Source organism: Eulemur rufifrons, chromosome 9 (genome assembly GCF_041146395.1).
Source record: "Eulemur rufifrons isolate Redbay chromosome 9, OSU_ERuf_1, whole genome shotgun sequence".
Lineage (NCBI taxonomy): Eukaryota > Metazoa > Chordata > Mammalia > Primates > Lemuridae > Eulemur > Eulemur rufifrons.
This window is the reverse complement of record NC_090991.1, coordinates 17,850,732-17,869,876: the sequence shown is the minus strand read 5'-3', so window position 1 is coordinate 17,869,876 and position 19,145 is coordinate 17,850,732. Positions and strand designations below refer to the sequence as shown.

General features: G+C 42.4%; 2 protein-coding genes across 4 annotated transcripts in view; one reads left to right on the top strand and one right to left on the bottom strand.

Moving 5' to 3' along the window:
• Positions 1–237: 237 nt before the first annotated feature.
• Positions 238–11,035, bottom strand: SDF2 (stromal cell derived factor 2). 3 transcript variants are annotated; one of them, XM_069482229.1, is made up of 4 exons: positions 11,025–11,035; positions 10,359–10,510; positions 5,343–5,539; positions 238–1,650 (listed from the first exon to the last, which is right to left on the bottom strand). In XM_069482229.1, the coding sequence occupies exons 2-4, from the start codon at positions 10,507–10,509 to the stop codon at positions 1,363–1,365; spliced, it is 636 nt and encodes a 211-aa protein (XP_069338330.1). In that variant the 5' UTR covers position 10,510; positions 11,025–11,035; the 3' UTR covers positions 238–1,362. The 3 variants fall into 3 exon arrangements, with proteins under 3 accessions (XP_069338330.1, XP_069338329.1, XP_069338328.1); XM_069482228.1 differs by lacking the exon at positions 11,025–11,035 and having other exon boundaries at positions 238–1,511; positions 1,620–1,650; positions 10,359–10,576; XM_069482227.1 differs by lacking the exon at positions 11,025–11,035 and having other exon boundaries at positions 10,359–10,576.
• The window catches only part of SUPT6H (SPT6 homolog, histone chaperone and transcription elongation factor), a 33,422-nt gene continuing 24,893 nt past the window's right edge, over positions 10,617–19,145 (top strand). Inside the window, exon 1 of the mRNA XM_069482226.1 lies at positions 10,617–10,974. The gene's annotated coding sequence lies outside the window, so the exon portion shown is untranslated. The remainder of the gene's footprint in view (positions 10,975–19,145) is intronic.

The window sequence follows — 19,145 nt, the reverse complement described above, 5'->3', positions numbered from 1 at the left end:
TACCATGATTGAAGGATATAGGAACAAACTTTCTGGAATTAACTGGCACAATAAAGGAGGAAATGAGGTAAGCAGAGGACAAAAGTTTTCTATTCACCTTTTGAGAGAAAGATATATCTGTTTATCAAAAAAAGACTTGTTTTCCGAGAGCTAAACACAATTATAGTGCAGTAAAAAGAACATGAGTCGGACACAGCTGGATTCCTATCCCAAAATTATTTACTAGTTTTCAGAATTCAGGCAGTTACCCAACTTTTTTGTTTTGCATTGGTAAAACTTTAATATCTACCCTCTATTTCTGTGAAGATTAAATGATGTATAATATGGTGCCTGGTATTTAGCAGTGAATACATGTTGGTCTCTCTTTCTACCCCTACCCTTTTTCTCATCTGCAGTAACAGATCCAAAGCAAAATATTTCATTGGCTATTTATTATGCTGTATTCTTTGAGAGTCTTAGACATAATTAGTCAAAAATCTAATAAAGATGAGGTGGCTGGGGAGAAGTAAAAGTAGAGAGAGAAAAAGTTTGGATGCAAATAAAGCCCTTAAAAAATATCTAGCACGGTAGCTCATGCCTGTAATCCTGGCACTTCGAGAGGCCCAGGTGGGAATATCACTTGAGGCCAGGAGTTCAAGACCAGCCTGAGCAACAGAGCAATACCCTGTCTCTACAAAAAATTTAAAAATTAGCCAGGGATAGTGGTGTGCACTTGTAGTCCCAGCTACTCAGGAGGCTGAGGAAGGAGGATCACTTAAGCCCAAGAGTTTGAGGTTGCAGTGAGCTATGATGATGCCACTGCACTCTAGCCCAGGCAACAGAGTGAGTCCCTGTCTCAAAAAAAAAAAAAAAAAAAAAAAAAAGTTGGGGGGCCCATGTCGAAGGTTCCCAGCATCTCAAATGTTATCTTAGGACTTGAGGATTAAGCAAATCATGAAATAGCACATCTAATAAATAACAACACAGTGACTGACAGTAAAATACTTTTTTAAAAAATCATACCGGAGAAAGAATAGGGGGAAAGTCACACACATTAACAATCCACAATGCTAAGCTCTTGAGGAGTAAAAGTTTCCCAGCTAAGAGGGATGTCCCCCTCAGTATGTTTCATCAGTGTGAATAAAAAGCATCTGTTCCTTCACCAGCATGTCCTCAGAAGGAACTGACCCAAGTCTGGGAGAGTAACCAATTAAAATGTGAAGGGCTGAAGCTTCCAAACACAACCACTGTTTTCTGTCATGCATCTACATCTCACTGGTGACATGGCCACTGCCCAGGGAACTTGCAGCAGGGTTCCCAGGGTGAAGCAGCAGATGATGTCTATAAACACTGTGTGGTGACAGTGGCTCAGAGTCTCTAAATTCATAGCTCTGCATGGTGGGCTTCTGCCTTCAGCAGCTCACTGGGCTTCATGAAGATGCCTTCCATGGCTTTCCAGTAGTTGTTCTGGCTTGGCTGGGCCATACCATGCACCTCTTTTTGTCCACTGATGGGTCGGCCGTATTGTTCTCCTGTGACAGACAGCAGTACCTCAGTGGAAGAATGTTTGAACCGCACCTCACCATCTCTCACCCAGTAGGGCCCATTACAGAGCACTGTCCAGTCATCCAGATAATCACCTTCACCTTCCTCACCAAAAGCACTCACTTCCTGGAAAACACAGAAGGTGGTAACATTAGCATGGCTGACTGACAGGCTTGAAAATGGGAGGGAGGCAATGGGAAGAAAAACAAGGCTACCCAGGAGTGAAAAATGAGAGGCTTTCCAGTGTTGTTTACACAAAATAAAATAAAATACACTTGGAAAAAAACAGACATGAAGGGCATGTAACAGAAAAAGAAATTAGCTGTCATAAGATTATGGTCCAAATAATTATTTTGCAATTAATACTATTAATATATTTGCTTTATATTTTCTATTAAAGTCTTAAAGTACTTTATATCTCTTGTTGTTTGACTTTAAATATTCCTGCTTCATTCCCTTAACTAGATTTTAAGCAACCTGATGAGAAAGTTGGAAACAGGATAGGATCTAGAGTCAGGCAGACCTTGAATCTCAGCTTGATCCCTTTCTGTGTAACTCCTTTGAGCCTTCATTTTCTCCTCTATAAAATGATGACAATATCACTTTACAGAGCAACTGTGAGAATTAAATGAGACAGTAAATAATAATTAAGTGAAATATAGCAGGTTCTCTATATTCCACTCCTCATCTAACTCCCATTCTTCTTAAAGCCAAATACTCAGTTTCTATACAATGGCAATCAAAAAATTACTGATTATTTCAGAAATCTTTAAGTACACACCAATAACTACATAATTTTAGATGATAAAAGCAGTCATATGGAAATGGACTCTGTAAGACTAAAGACAAAAGGAACTGTATATAAGCATAGTAGTCTACTTGATAAAATTGTTTCCCAAGGGGGTACCTGTTAAGAATTCTGATACTGCTATACTTGTATACTGGAACTGAGCAATAAATGGATAGTAGATGGTGGGAGTCAGTTATCTCACTGTTGGAATGGGAATTTACAAATAAGCACAGGGAGGAGGCTAGAATGATCTATGCGGTAATGGAATAGAGTTGGAGACAACAATAAGAGCCCTAGCCAGGCATAGTTGCACACACCTGTAGTCCCAGCTACTCAGGAGGCTGAGGCAGGAGGGTTGCTTGAGCCCAGAAGTTCGAGGCTGCAGTGAGCTATGATCTTGCCTGTGAATAGCCACCGCAGTCCTGCCTGAGCAACATAGCAAGACCCCAATCTCTTTAAGAAAAAAAAAAAAAAAAAAAAAAATCACGCCTGTAATCCTAGTACTCTGGGAGGCCGAGACGGGTGGATGGGTGGATGGGTGGATCGTTTGAGCTCAGGAGTTCGAAACCACCCTGAGCAAGAGCAAGACCCCCCCATCTCTACTAAAAATAGAAAGAAATTAGCTGGACAACTTAAAAATATATAGAAAAAATTAGCTGGGCATGGTGGCACATGCCTGTAGACCCAGCTACTCAGGAGGCTGAGGCAGAAAGATTGCTTGAGCCCAGGAGTTTGAGGTTGCTGTGAGCTAGGCTGACGCCACGGCACTCCAGCCCAGGCAACAGAGAGAGACTCTGTCTCTGGGGGGGAAAAAAAAACCCACCCATGTTTAACTTAATATAGAGATACATGGTATCTACATACACACATATAAATATTTATAAACATGTATATGTACATGGGTAAGTATACACACATATATTTCTTTATTCTGTTATGTGAGAGGGCCTAAAAGAAAAACTCCAGTAGCAAAAAGCTCACACAGAGCCTGGATCTTGGTTCTAATACCATTCTTCAATAAAAGGAAGCAGCACTCTTTAGAGAAATAGCCAATTCTAGTACTTGGGCAAGAAATAAAGAAGATGAGCCCGGAGCTTCTTTTAGTAACACAAAGTAAGCAAGTGCTTTAAAACATGATGGGATTCTATCAAAGGGACACAAAAGCCAACTGAAGGAACTCCCAACAGGCAAAGTTGAAACAATTTGAGCAACAAAATAAAGACAGTGGTACTGGATTATAACTCAAAGTACAAAATAAATATCCATGAGTTCATACTAATATAAGTAAATGACTGAATAAATAAATTGGGGAGAAGAGATAAATCCCCTATACAAAAAAAAAAAAAAAAAAAATTCCAAATAAATTATGGAGATATTCCACCCTAAAGCAGAGAAGAATCACTTCCCATTCCTTAAGTGTGAAATGCATTACAGGGACTTCCTTCCAAAATTATAGTTTGAAAAGGGAGAAAATGAAAAGTGTAAATTTATAGGAGAAACCCAACAAACACTACTTTAGCCAGGTAATCAAGGAACAATCATAAATCATGTAAATAGCATGACTCTTCAAATGATGTGATGAAAATGGCACTGTTACCTCTGTGATCTTCCTCCCAAAACCCTTCATAAACCCAATCTAATCATGAGAAAAATATCACTCAAATTCCAATAGAGGTGCATCCTGTAATACACCTCACCAGCACTCCTCAAAACTGTCAAGGTCTTCAAAACCTAGTTAAGTCTGAAAAACTGTCACAACCAAAAGAAGCCAAATGAGACATGGCAACTAAATGTAATGTGGTATCCTAAAACGGAAAAAATGACATTAGGTAAAAACTAAGGAAATCAGAATAAACTATTTTAGTTAATATTGCTTCATTAACTGTAGCCAATTTACCTATTAATGTAAGATGTTAATAGGGAAAACTGGGCCGGGCGCGGTGGCTCACGCCTGTAATCCTAGCACTCTGGGAGGCTGAGGCGGGTGGATCGCTCAAGGTCAGGAGTTCGAGACCAGCCTGAGCAATGAGCGAGACCTCGTCTCTACTAAAAATAGAAAGAAATTATCTGGCCAACTAAAATATATATAGAAAAAAAAAATCAGCTGGGCATGGTGGCGCATGCCTGTAGTCCCAGCTACTCGGGAGGCTGAGGCAGTAGGATTGCTTAAGCCCAGGCGTTTGAGGTTGCTGTGAGCTAGGCTGACGCCACGGCACTCACTCTAGCCTGGGCAACAAAGCGACACTCTGTCTCAAAAAAAAAAAAAAAAATAGGGAAAACTGGACAGGCACAGTGGGCAGTGGTTCACACCTGGAATCCCAGCACTTTGGGAGGCCAAGGAAGGAGGATCACTTGAGGCCAGGAGCTCAAGACTAGCCTGAGCAACATAGCAGGACCCCCAGTCTCTACCAAAAAAAAAAAAAAAATAGGGAAAACTGCAGAGTAGGGTGGGGGAAGGAGTCATTAAGGGGTCAACATTCCCTGAAAGCTCAAAGCTTAAAAAAGTGGTATAGCTGGCTGCAGTAGCACATGCCTGTAATCCCAGCTACTTGAGAGGCTGAGGTGGGAGGATCACTTGAGCCCAGGAGTTCAAGGCTGCAAAGAGCTAATCCTGCTACTACACTCCAGCCTGGGCAACAGGGTAAGACCCTGTCACTAAAAAAATTTTTTTAAAAAGTGGTACAATACCTAATCCATTTTCCTAATGTGGCTAGTTAGCATCATTAAAAAATCATAATTTATTCCAAGTTTGGAAAAAATTGGGTTTATTATAGGATTTATCAGAACTTATGATATGCTAATGTATACCTATTCTGTCTTTCTGCCCCATTTCTTGATTTGGTCTAGATGTAAAGTCTCCACTTTGATCAGAAAGAAATTTCTTAACACTTATAAGAGAGCCATTTCTCCAGGTCTGCACAAAAGAGAACATCTACACCTGGAAAAGAAAGGGTTAAGAACCAAGAAATCAAACAACCACCCAACTGAGTAATACAGAGCAGCAATAATCCACTGGATGCCACCTTACCTGGTTTCCAGAAAGAGGTGAAGTGAAGTGGTGACTATGGAGGTTTCGCCCAGTGTTGACATGTGTCAGACGGATGGGCTGGCCACACTTGATGGGGGTTCCCCTCTCACACACTGTGGCGGTCTTCCCCCGTATCCTCCAGTAACTGTTGCTGTCATCCACAGAGGTTACACCTGTCACTGACTGCTGACCACTACCTGCAGTTAAAGAAAGAAAGGGGACTCGCTTTCCCTGCTGCCAATGAGTTGCGTAGAGGCAGAGACTCAGATGCATTCAAGATTCAGCTTCACCTATAACCCACCACCATGGCCAAGGAAGACATTGCTGCTGAGGTATAATGAATGTTAATGATGCTTTACAAGAGGTGCTAAAGAACGTCCTCATCCACGATGGCTATATGGGATGTGCAAAGCGGCCAAAGCCTCAGGCAAGGCTCAAGCCCATCTTTGTGTGCTTGTATCCAACTGTGATGAACCTGCGTCAAGATGGTGAAGGCCCTTTGTGCTAAACAGCAAATGGCCTAATTAACGTTGATGATCAGAAGAAACTAGGAAAATGGGTAGGCCTCTGTAAAACTGACAGACAGGGAAAACTCCATAAAGTGGTTGGTTGCAGTCATGTCATAGTTAAGGACTATGACAAAGAATCTCAGGCCAAGGATGTCATTGAAGTGTACTTCAAAAATGCAAGAAATGGGCCGGGCGCGGTGGCTCACGCCTGTAATCCTAGCACTCTGGGAGGCCGAGGTGGGTGGATCGCTCGAGGTCAGGAGTTCGAGCAAGAGCGAGACCCCGTCTCTACTAAAAATAGAAAGACATTATATGGACAACTAAAAATCTATATAGAAAAAATTAGCCGGGCATAGTGGCGCATGCCTGTAGTCCCAGCTACTCGGGAGGCTGAGGCAGTAGGATCGCTTAAGCCGAGGAGTCTGAGGTTGCTGTGAGCTAAGCTGACGCCACGGCACTCACTCTAGCCTGGGCAACAAAGTGAGACTCTGTCTCAACAACAACAACAACAAAAAAAAAAAAAAAGCAAGAAATGAATAAATAAGGGTGGGCAAGGTGGCTCACGCCTGTAATCCTAGCACTCTGGGAGACCGAGTGTAGGAGAATCGATTGAGGTCAGGAGTTTGAGACTAGCCTCAGCAAGAGTGAGACCCCCATCTCTAATAAAAATAGAAAAAAATCAGCCAGGCATGGTGTTGTGTGCCTGTAGTCCCAGCTACTTGGGAGGCTGAGGCAGAAGGATTGTGTGAGCCCAGGAGTTTGAGGTTGCTGTGAGCTAGGCTGACACCACAGCACGCTAGCCCAGGCAACAGAGTGAGACTCTGTCTCAAAAAAAAAACAAACAAACAAACAAACAAATAAAAAATTTTTCTCATGTTTCTCAAGAAAGGAAAAAAAAAAAAGAAAGGCAAGTAAGCTCAACCTAACCCTTCTCTTTCCTGTTGCCAACAATGTGCCCTGTGTCATAAAACAGATATGAAGGAGTGGGGAGAAAATGCTATGCTTGGTAATATTTTTCTTGTATGTTAAAATATTTATGAAAAACATTAAATGTTAATATAGTATTAGTTATATGTTAAACTATACTTAGGAGTGTGCCATATCAGAAAATTCCAAGAATCTGTGACAAAGGACACTAGATACATAAATATATGGGGGTTTTTTTGAAGCACAGGCTGTGTTTACCTATATACACTAGCCTGAATAGCCCCTAATATATGTCAACTGTCTAATCATAATTTTAACATGTTTGTATTATTCAACGCTCAATATGTACTACAATAAAAGTTTTTGTATTTTACAATTAAAATGAGACCACTTTATGCCATCAACTTTAATTCAAGGAGCCATTATAGTTCCTAAACTCTTATGAGTGATCTATCAGTGTATTATAAAAGTATTCCTGCATCATCTAAATTTAGTTAATCTGCATTTCTGCAGGTTATAAGGTACTGATACATATTAAATAAATATGTAGCTATAGGCTTAAAAAGAAAAAAGAAAAATACACAAATAGGTATCAAGCACTGACCTAAGCCCTTTCCTTGAATATTCTTATTTGACACACACATCTGTTCTCTGAGGTAGGTATCATTATTATCCCCCTTTTACACTGGAGTGCTGGATAAGCTGAGTAGCACGGCCAAGGTCACACAGCTCTATGAAACAAGTCTGGGGTTGAACCTAAGCAGCCTAACTCTAGAACTAGCACTCAACCACTCCACCACCTGATGTCCCATTTAGGTCATGTTTATTCCTCCATCTTTATTTCCTGTCCAGTTTCCCCAACTCTCTCATACACTCCAGGGATAGTCTCTTCCCTAGGCCTCATTCACTACCCAGTTCTTTGAAGGCACCTCATACTTCCCAGATACTTTCCTCAAATACTCTCACCTGTCCCTCCCAGCTTTGCCTTCAGTTCCATGGCCTTGCTTGACCACAGCATTTTGATACTTTCCTTTTACCTTGTAACATATTACGCCTTGTGCTAGCTATCTGGGCAAATGCAGAAAACTATCAGCTCCTCTCTGCTGGCTTCCTCCACTCAGCTCATGACTTTATTATATCTTAAAAAAAAAAAAAGAAAGAAAAAAAGAAGGCTAACCAACTCTCCCTTCATAGTTCTGATTACCACGTTACAGCTCTCAGTCCTCAAAGCCATGCTTCACTAAAGCATGGTCTACATTTCATCTCCTATTTTTTCGCTTTCTTATTTTATTTTTTCACTAGTCTTTACCACTTTTTCACTTTCTATTCAACCTTCCACTTCCTCCCGCCAATTATTAAACCTTGGGATTACCCAAAGTTCTATAACTGGCCCTTACCTGTTTCTTTTCTTTTCTTTTTTTTTTTTTGAGACAGAGTCTCACTGTGTCACCCCGGGTAGAGTGCTCTGGTGTCATCCTAGCTCACAGCAACCTCAACCTCCTGGGCTCAAGTGATCTTCCTGCCTCAGCCTTCTCAGTAGCTGGGATTACAGGCACATGCCACCATTCCTGGCTAATTTTTCTATTTTTAGTAGTGACGGGGTCTTGTTCTTGCTCAGGCTGGTCTTGAACTCCTGACCTCAAGCGATCCTCCCACCTGGCCTCAGCCTCCCACAGTGCTAGGATTGCAGGTGTGAGCCACCGCACCCTCCCCCGTATCTGTTTCTATCAGTAGTTTTTAAACAATTGTTGGGGGTCAGGACAAAAGCATCCATATTTTTAACAAGTTTCTCAAATGATTAAAACTGACACCGGATTGAGAACCACATTTCATCCTGGGCAATTTCATCCACTACCAACACATCCTCGGTCACCATCTGTATAATGATGTTATATTTAACTATGAACTCACCTGCTTAATCAACTAGCCAATTAAAAAAATATTAAAAATTAAAAAATTTACTCTGTATCTCAAGGTCAGCACAGATCCTTCTTCTGAACTCCAGACTGAACTTGGTTCCCAAATCTGGCTGCACAACAGAACCACCCAAAGAGCTTTTTAAACCTACATATTCCTACTGCCAGGTCTCTCTCCACCTGCATTCCTTTTTTTTTATTTTCTATTTTTAATTATTATGGGTACACCTCCATTCTAATTAAGTAGATCCAAAGCAGGAAATGAGATCAACTTAAAAAGTAATAAGCCTGACACATAGTGAGTGTTGACTGAATGGTTGATAGGATTATTAAGACATCCCAATGATAACTCAGCTCCTTTCCTAGTCTAACTGCTCAGACAGGTTTTGGAAATCAACAACCATACACTAGCCCACCTGAGAGAACTGATTCCTCCCTCAATAAATAACATCATCAGTCACCCAAGATAAAAATCAGTTACCTTAGATGCCTCTCACATCTCATTAGCTGAACTTTTCTTTTTGTCTGTTTTTATTGCCTTGCAACTTGCTTGATTGATTCACTATGTCATCTTCTGTACTGAGAACAATACTAGGCACAAAATAAACCTATGCTGAATGAATGAACCCAGAAATAATTGATTACTAAGCATTTAATGTTCATACAGTAAAAAGCACTTTCCTCTGCGACTGCTGTCACTTCTTTTACAAGGAGGTTAAGGTTTGAGTAAAAAGGGGCCAAAAACAGGAGTTGAAGAGCAAGTGTAGGATGCAAAACAGCTAGAAGACAGAAGGTTGTAGTCAAAGAGTAAGCTCTTGGAGTTTAAAACTTCAGAGATACAGCACTTACTGTAATTTTCTACGTCTGTCTCTCCCGCACTTAGAAGTGCCATCCCAGAGCAACTGAAGGCGGCTTTGAACCTGGACAGATTTGGATAGAACCTTGTCTCTGTCATTCACTAGCTGCAAAGCCTTGAGTAAGCGATTTAATTACTCTGAGTCTGTTTCCTCATCTGCGAAATGAAGATGACAACATGTACCTACCTCACAGGAATGTTAAAATTCGGAAAAAAGTACATTTGGAACGTGCCTGGCCACTAACTCACCAAATATTAGCTGGTATTATTATTTTTTTTATTTCAGCATATTATGGGGGTACAAATGTTTAGGTTACGTATATTGCCCTTGCCCCCCCCCACCCCAGTCAGAGCTTCAAGCGTGTCAGTCCTCCAGACTGTGGGCATCACACTCATTATGTATGTATATACCCATCCCCTCCTCCCCCCTCCCATCTGCCCGACGCCCGATGAATGTTATTCCTATATGTGCACTTAGGTGTTGATCAGTGAAACCAATTTGATGGTAAGTACATGTGGTGCTTATTTTTCCATTCTTGGGATACGTCACTTCGTAGAATGGGCTCCAGCTCTATCCGGGATAATACAAGAGGTGCTATATCACCATTGTTTCTTATTATTAGCTGGTATTATGATTAAGGCGCCTTAGAACAACTCAGTTCTCCGACTCTCCGCCTCTAGACCTCAGCAACCTCCCCAGAGCACCCCTAACCTTCCCAGACCACACCCTCAGGTTTTCTGTAGGCTCCGCCCCCTCCGGAGCCTACCAGGCCTCCTCAGCCTACCCGAACCCCGTCCCGCGCAGTACCTGACCCATAGCGCACGTCGTGTGAGTGCAGTCGGACGTTGTGGCGCGTATTGAGCAGCTTCACCACAGAGCCGCAAGTAACGACAGCCAGACTGGACGCTCCCACAGCGCCCCACAAACCCCCGAACAGCAGCAGCGGCACAACAGCCATCCTCGCTGGATCCCGGAGCCCCCAAACCCCGAAGACAACTCGGCCCCTCCCCGGAACCGGAAGCTGGAGGCGGAGCCACAGAGAGGAGGAAATGAAGAAGACCTAATCTGATCTTTATGGTTCCCTTGGCTAGAGCGGCCTGAGGAACAAGGCGGCCCTGGTTACTTACGGGCCCCTAGCTGTGTTTAGTGGGGGTCTGTAACAGCTGCCTTCCATGACCGCTTCTGCCAGCTTCCGCACCCCTGGACGAAGGTGCCAAGGTAGTACAGAACAAGAAATGGCCCGCCCACTCCCAGTGACAGGGAGCCGGATCTGACGTAGCACGTTGACGCAGCAGCAGCGGCGGCGGTGGCGGCGGAGGGGCCGTGCGGTGGGTCCGTACTATCCTTTCCCAGTCTCGGTTCGACGACTCCATTTTCCTCGGTGGGGGCTTAGCGCACCGGAGAAGCGACGGGCTTCAGGCAGGTAAAGTTCGGACTGGAGAGCGTGTTCCTCGCATGGGTCAGGTAGGGAACCGGGCTCCTAGGGCCTGGCCCTGTAAGGGAAGAGGCACTAGGGAGCCGTATGCGGGAAGAAGGGGGGCCCTGGCCTTCTCTGCTCTATGCGGGGGAGAGAAGGGAGGAAAGCCGGGCAGTTGCTCACAGTCTCAAGGCTTTTCCCAAGCCGGTAGCATCCGGGACCCGCGAACTGAGTGGCCTGTTGAATCAACAGGCTTCTCTGAGATCCCGTCCTTTCCGCAGCTTCTGAAAACTGGGCCACGCGAAAGGATTAGGGATGGAAGGGACCTGGGGCTTCTGAGCCGGATCAGGTGATCGAATTATTTGTTCTGGGGATGTGAATCCTACGGAGCTTTCAGCATCTCTGCCATCAGGCTAGAGGGCGATGCCAAATTCCAGCTGTTTCCATACTGTTGAATAACACAATTAGAACTTTCTGTCGATGGCTGCATCCTTCATCCCTTTCTAAAGATCGAAGGTTTTGAAGTACCTGAAGCTGTCCATTCTCCGTAGATTCATTTCCTCAAACGTTTGCCAAATGCCTACCACGAACATCAGAACGAGTTGGTTGTAAAGTCAAAACTTTATCTTCCAGTTTCTGCCTTTCTCTCCAGGCACCCCCTTGAACCAGCTGGAACAGTTCATTTCCCTGGGTTTTCCCAAGAACTGATACTTATTTTCCTTTAGGAGGAGGCCTAAACTCTCCAAAAATACTTCCATAGAAATTCACTGTAATATCAGAAGTAGCAAGGGAGTACTAAGCTACACCACTATTAATGAACGTAGAGAGTGTAAACAATATTGAATTTGATTAACTTATTCTGAAAAAAGATTGGTTCCACTCTTTTTCTGAAAGTTACCACTTTGTACGTATTCAGTGTTTTGATTAGAAAAGCATGATTGCTCTCTCATCAGCTGTGAATTTAGGCCCCTTTTCCATGACTGTACCCCTTCCACCAGTACAGGTCCATTTTTATTCAGTTGGCTTGTATGGCTACTAGATTGGATTAGTATAGTCTTGTTACTCTCTAAGAGATTTTAACCTCATCAGGAGATTAAGCACATCAGGAAGTGGTGCAGTCTGGAGAGGCTTAGTCGCATTTTAAAGTTCTCCTTCGTAAGGCCTCCTTCACAAGAAAGAAAGCCTACCTAGTGTGGTGGAAACGTGATCTTTGGAGGCAAATAAATTTGCCCTTCATTCTGTGTTCTTGGTCTCAATAAATGGCACCATCAGTCCTTCCCTTGACTTCCTCCCCATTATCTCCCAATACAATCAATCTCCATAAAACTCTGTCCCCATCAGCATACAAATTATGTTCTGGTATCCCTCGTGTTCCTCTCCAATTGCCATGCTAATTTTTAAGAATTTCCTGTCATAGCCGGGCGAGGTGGCTCACACCTGTAATCCTAGCTCTCTGGGAGGCCGAGGCGGGTGGATCGCTCGAGGTCAGGAGTTCGAGACCAGCCTGAGCAAGAGCGAGACCCCGTCTCTACTAAAAATAGAAAGAAATTATATGGACAACTAAAAATCTATATAGAAAAAATTAGCCGGGCATAGTGGCGCATGCCTGTAGTCCCAGCTACTCGGGAGGCTGAGGCAGTAGGATCGCTTAAGCCGAGGAGTCTGAGGTTGCTGTGAGCTAAGCTGATGCCACGGCACTCACTCTAGCCTGGGCAACAAAGTGAGACTCTGTCTCAACAAAAAAAAAAAAAAAAAAAAAAGAATTTCCTGTCATAGCCAAATTTCTTCCTATGCCAATTCAATGTTCTTACCTCTTACTTCACTCTTTAGCCTGTATCAGTCTGCTTCTCTTCTGACCACTCCATGGAAATTGCTTTTGTCAAGGTTGCCAGTGACTTCTATGTAGCGAAATACAGTAGATACTTTGTTTCCATCTTCCTCAGACTCTGTAATATTCAACACAGTTGCTCCTTTCTTGAAACTGTCCTGTGTTGGCTTATTGACACTTCACTCGTGGATTTTTTCCATTTCTCTGGCTGTTCCTTCTCAGTCTCTTTTTAGCCACTTTGCTCTCTACTTAATGTCTAAATGTTGGATTTCTCTCAGGTTTTAATCTTGAGTCTTATACGTGCTTCCTTCAGGTGACCCAGTCCTGCTGCTTTAATTACCATCTGAAAGCTGGCAACTCTCAAGTTTAAATCTCTAACCCAGCCCTCTCCTCTATGTTCCAGAATCATGAGTCAAAATGCCTGTTTAATTATCTCCATTTGGATATCTCTTAGGCACTCCAAAGCTAACATAACCAAAAGAAAATTTTGGTTTTCCCATCATTCCAAACCTGGTCTTCCCCATTTCACTAAGTGGTATTCCTGTCCACATAGTTACCAAAGCCAGACCTCTAAGAATCATCTTTGATTTTTCTTGTTTACTACCCCTCTTTCCCAGTCTTTCAGTAAATCCTTTTACTTCCACCTCCAAAATATATGTCTAATCTGCCTTCTATTCTCTATCAACACTGCTACCACCCAATTCCAAGCCACCTTCATCTTTTGCTTGGGCTACCACAGTAGTATCCTCAGCCTTCCCTGTTTCCACTCAAATCTTCCTGTAATCCATCCTCCATGTAGCAGGATCAAGTCAGGGCAGATTATGTCATTTCCCTGCTTAAAACTCTCCAGTGGCTTTCCATGGCCAACCACTGCTTGAGCAGGCCCATGCTCCCTGGTATACTGTTGCCTTCAACCATGCGCTAGTCACATTGGCCTTAGGACATCACCTACCACATACCAACTTCCTGCCCACTTCTTCAACTGGAACCTCTTCCCCTGGCTCTGCAGGTCACACCCTACCCATCCTTGACATCTCAACCTAACTAAACTCACCATCTTGGAAGTGAAGGTGTGTATTTCTTTCCCAGTATTTTATTGCAAGGTTTATTTATTTGTGGTTCGTCTCCTGCACTAGAGTACAGATACCCTGGGGGAAGGACCTTGTCTTGTACATGCCTGGCATGAGGTAAGCACTCACTAAATAAGCGTTTGTTGAGTTAGAAAGTAAATTAAGACAAGTCTCTGTTTAAAACCCTGCAGTGGCTTCCCAGCATCTTTAGGATAAAGTCCAAAATCCTTAGCTTACCTTACAAAGATCCTAATGACTTCACCGCTGACTTTTGAAGCATCTTCCCTCTCCTCAGTCAAACTGGCCCTCTCTGTTCCTACAACAGTGCACACCTTGTGCTGGAAGTGCTCTTCTCCAGCATCACCTGTCCCCCCACCACCCCCAAGAAACCAGTTCCTCTGTTGAACTAACTCATCCTCACTTTTAAGGTCTTTGTTTAAAGTCACTTCCTTAAAACCAAGTTAGGTTCCCCTATTACAGAATCCCATGCTACCCTTGTCATCAACTCTTTGAAAGACCTTCTGTACTTCTAGATCAGGGGTCACTACACTGAGGGCTGTGGGCCAAATTAGGTCATTCCCATTCATGTACATGAGTTTGTGCTACAGTGGCAGATCTGGCCCCATAGAGAAAAAGTTTGCCAACCCCTGTGCTCGAGCAGAAACTCTGTGTGGCACAAGGCTTAGTAACTGTTAATCCCTCTGTGTTGCGGAGGTTCTGAATCTGATTACACATTTCAGTTGTTTCTGTCCTTTTGCCCTTTCCTTGTTTCCTCAAGGGGACATGGAAAGAAAAGGGATAAATAATATTTTTTAATTATTTATGTTAAGAATCATTATTAACAATAATGCTTTTTTTGAAAATATTCTAAGACTTATTTCCTATAAATATGTTCATGTTAAAATGGTAACAGATGGAATTAAACTTTTCTGTATTTTAGCATCTCAACTTAGTGTAATTAGGGGTTTTTTTGTTTTTTTTTTTTTTGAGACAGAGTCTCGCTTTGTTGCCCGGGCTAGAGTGAGTGCCGTGGCGTCAGCCTAGCTCACAGCAACCTCAAACTCCTGGGCTTAAGCAATCCTACTGCCTCAGCCTCCCGAGTAGCTGGGACTACAGGCATGCACCACCATGCCCAGCTAATTTTTTCTATATATATTTTAGTTGGCCAGATAATTTCTTTCTATTTTTAGTAGAGACGGTGTCTCACTCTTGCTCAGGCTGGTCTCAAACTCCTGATCTTGAGCGATCCACCCGCCTCGGCCTCCCAGAGTGCTAGGATTACAGGCGTGAGCCACCGCGCCCTGCCTGTAATTAGGGTTTTTTTTTAAAATAACAAAGAGTTCTGAATCCCAGGTTTAAAAGAACTTGTCTTAAGTAGGCTCTGAATACTTATTAAACTTTTATGTTTTTGGATTCCAATTGGATATTCACTCATGGACACCTTTGTAATAAATAGTCTTAGGCCCTTGTTCATAAAATATAGAATACAAGACAATGTGAAATGTTTTGTAGTTGAAACTCCACACCAGCCTCCTGGGGCTATTCCCCAGACTACCAGGCCCTTTCAAGCCTAAACTTTTGCTCATGTTGCCTTTGTCCAGACTATGTTCTTAACTCCTCTCTCACTCAGGCGTGAGAGGTATTCCCCAACTTTTATATTGCTCCCATAGTTCAGCTATGTAACTTAACATTAATTATGATTTGTTATAACTTCATTTACAAGGTTTTTGAGATAGATTGTGAGCTCCACCAGGGTAGGAAGCGTGTTTTACTCATTTTTATATACCCAAGACTCAGCACAGAGCTTGATCCTAAGAAAAACAGTAAATGTTAATTGAAGCTACAAAGTGGAGTGAATTAACAGACTAGATCTCTTTTCACTCTAGTCTCCTCTTAATTGCCTCCTACAACTTCTTGTTCAAAGGAGGGGACTGCTGAGGCCCTCCCCTGTGGCAATCTGATCCCAGTTTCATTCCTCTTCCAGAGAATGTCATGGCAACCACCAGCCTCTCCCTTGGAGCCACATCTTGTTCTGCAGCTGTGCTTATGCCTGGAGAAACCTTCTCCCTCCACCTTTCCATTTCTCTTCTAGACCTATTCCAGTTGCAAAATTAACTTAACAGTATGAATATGGAAGAAAGTTTAAGAGCATAAGTACTACGTACAAAATCCAGACCACATCAGGCTCATCTCGGATGTCATATGTTAATAATAATCGTATACAAATAAATGTATTAGTGTCTTTGTTCTGGAGTAGTTGCTGCTTGTCAGCCTCAGCCTGCAGTGCTGCTGCAGTCTGCACATCTAGCTCCCGCAAGTTGCAGCAAGTCGAGGTTGCTTCTGGCACACCTTTTTTAACTGAAAGTCTTGGTATTGAGCTAGATAGGAGGCCTTCCCCAGCTATAGCACAGCATATGCTTTATTACTAACCTAGGTGATGGGAGGAAGGGAACAGAGCTATCTTCCCAAGCTTCGTGCAGCACAGAGCACCAGCTACCCCCTGGGACAGAAGAAAGCTGTTGTTTTTATCAGGTTGCCTTTCTGTTTCTCTCTATTAAGTAGGCTGGGGGGCATCTGGTCTGCAGGAGCTGGCATTTAATTTCAAGATGTTGAGGCCTTAAAAGATTGAACTTGGGGGGTCTGATAGCCTAATTAAAGCAAGCTATGTATTAGGGGTTCCTGTACTCATATCTATTTTTAATGGCTCAGTTCAGAGCTAAGGGGGGGTGGTGTCAAAATTAAAATTAGAGCTCCAGATTTAATTGGCAGAAGTTTAAGACGTTCACTTTTGGCAGTACTCAAGCAAAATGACCTTAAGGATACAGATGGGGGGAGTGGTGGCAGCATCAATCTAACTCCAAGGCTTCCTATGTCATGGCCTTACAAGGCCTTTACAGTGATTTTCAAACATTTTTATCTCAGGACCCCTTTGTATTCTTAAAAATTATTTAGGACTCCAAAAACATTTTGTTTATGTGAGTTATATCCATTGATAATTACCAGATTTGTTTTTTTTTTTTTTTTTTTTGAGACAGAGTCTCGCTCTGTTGCCCGGGCTAGAGTGAGTGCCGTGGCGTCAGTCTAGCTCACAGCAACCTCAAACTCCTGAGCTTAAGCGATCCTACTGCCTCAGCCTCCCGAGTAGCTGGGACTACAGGCATGTGCCACCATGCCCAGCTAATTTTTTGTATATATATATTTTAGTTGTCCATATAATTTCTTTCTATTTTTAGTAGAGATGGGGTCTCGCTCTTGCTCAGGCTGGTCTCGAACTCCTGACCTCGAGCGATCCACCCGCCTCGGCCTCCCAGAGTGCTAGGATTACAGGCGTGAGCCACCGCGCCCGGCCAATAATTACCAGATTTGTATCTGTTGATTGTTTATCAATCAGAAATTAAAATTGAGACATTTGAAAATATTTAACCAGGCAGGGTGGCTCATGCTTGTAATCCCAGCACTTTGGGAGGCAGAGGTGGGAGGATGGCTTGAGACCAGAAGTTTGAAACCAGCCTGGGCAACATAGTGAGACCCCTTCTCTACCAAAAAAAACTATATATATATATATATATATATATATATATATATAAAACAATATATATATTCATTTTAAAGTAGTAGGCCCACTATATTTTAACATAAATAATACTTTTTATGAAAAACAACAATATGAAAACATGTTTTCTGAAAACAAAAGTTTTCAAAACAAAAAATTTAGTGGAAAGAATGACACTGTTTTCCTTTTTTTTTTTTGCAACTTTTTAATGTCTGTCTTAATAGAATACAACTGTATTCTCATATCTGTTTCTGCATCCAATCTGTTGCCATAACCACACAGCATATAACCTCAGGAAAACTCTACCATACGCTCATGAGAGGTGGTAAAAGGAGGGGGTGGTACCTGGACCACTGAGAACTGTTGATATAGTATAATCAGCTGTGACTTTGGAGTCAGACAGACCTTAGCTCAAATCTAAGCACTTGAAGTTGATAGTTGTGTTGCCTTGAACAAGTGACTTCAGCCCTGGGTCGATTTCCTCCTTTGTTGAATGGAAAGAGAAGTGTGCTATAACTCAAAAGACAGTGTAGGGATTAATAGGATATTTGTTCCCGTTGATAGAGATAGCAAAACAAAAATAGGATATTTGTTAAGTGTCTGGCACTAGGTAGGTGTGTAATAAACATTATTCCTCAGTGTACTTTTTTAATTGCTTAAAGTACCCAGGAGAGACCCATATTAGTTTTGGTTGGATTCTGTGTGTGTGTTGTGGATTTGTTTTCCAGTTCTCTTTCTATGCCTGCTCTATACATCTACTGTAATACATGAAACTATCTTGTGGTCCTTATATTTCTCTCTCTACTGGACAGTCAGCTCCTTGAAAACAAACATTCCTATTTTCTTTACATCCTTGCCTTTTAGCAGAGTGTATGTACTTGGCAGACATTCAGTAAAGTTTGTGAAAATGGCATCTGCAACCTCAACCTAAAATTAAACATAAGACCATCCTAAAGTGGAACATTGCCCGCCCTTTTCCATCAGAACCCAATACCTTCAGTTTTGTTTTTTTGAGCTCAGTTAATCTTTAAGTTAATTACTTGGTTATGGTATTGATAACAGGAAGGGCAATTTTCAGGAGGTTTAGAGCCATGGAATTTAAAGTTCCTTTTAGAGCTTAGACTTTCAGGTAGCCATTGGCCACCCTCTTCTCCCTCCCACTACCATCTTTAACTGGAAAAATGGCAACAATATGAAAAAATAAGTAATTTATTTAACAGGCACTTAACAGTTCCTAATTTGTACCGAGTATCTAGAGGGTTACAGCTTTTCTGGTATGGAATCACAAGAGCCTTGTAATGCCTCTTGTATTGCCATTTATGCTTTCATGGTTTTTATTAGTCCCTCCATTGGAATGGTCTCTATCTTCCAGAACCTTGTAGTCTAAGTGGGGGAAAGGGATGTGGGATATACACAATAGACCATTACACTGGACAGGATGAGGAGTGGTGCTGAGTTTATTAGCAGCCAGCTTCAGGGTTCCAAAATGGAATCATGATGTGATGATTTGTGCTGTTTTTTAAATCCTGCTCAAGGCCTGTCAAACACCAGGTTATGGTTCTTGGAGTTCTCTACTGTAATTTCCAGGCATTGAATGAGTCTGAAATCAGGGAAGTAGAAGATAAAGTTCAGATTGGTTTTTACAAAGTTACAGACTGCTAAGGAAAATTAGGCCTAGGATTCAAACTCAGTTAACACATCTTGAAGCAATAGGTTCTTTCCACTC

Bases quoted from the DNA above. Each gene is read 5' to 3' on its own strand.
- SDF2 (XM_069482229.1), bottom strand. From the start codon at position 10,509: ATGGCTGTTGTGCCGCTGCTGCTGTTCGGGGGTTTGTGGGGCGCTGTG. The intron at 5,540-10,358 runs GTACTGCGCGGG...CTTTAACTGCAG, and splicing joins CGACGTGCGCTATGGGTCAG to GTAGTGGTCAGCAGTCAGTG. The intron at 1,651-5,342 runs GTAAGGTGGCAT...TGTGTTTTCCAG, and splicing joins CACCTCTTTCTGGAAACCAG to GAAGTGAGTGCTTTTGGTGA.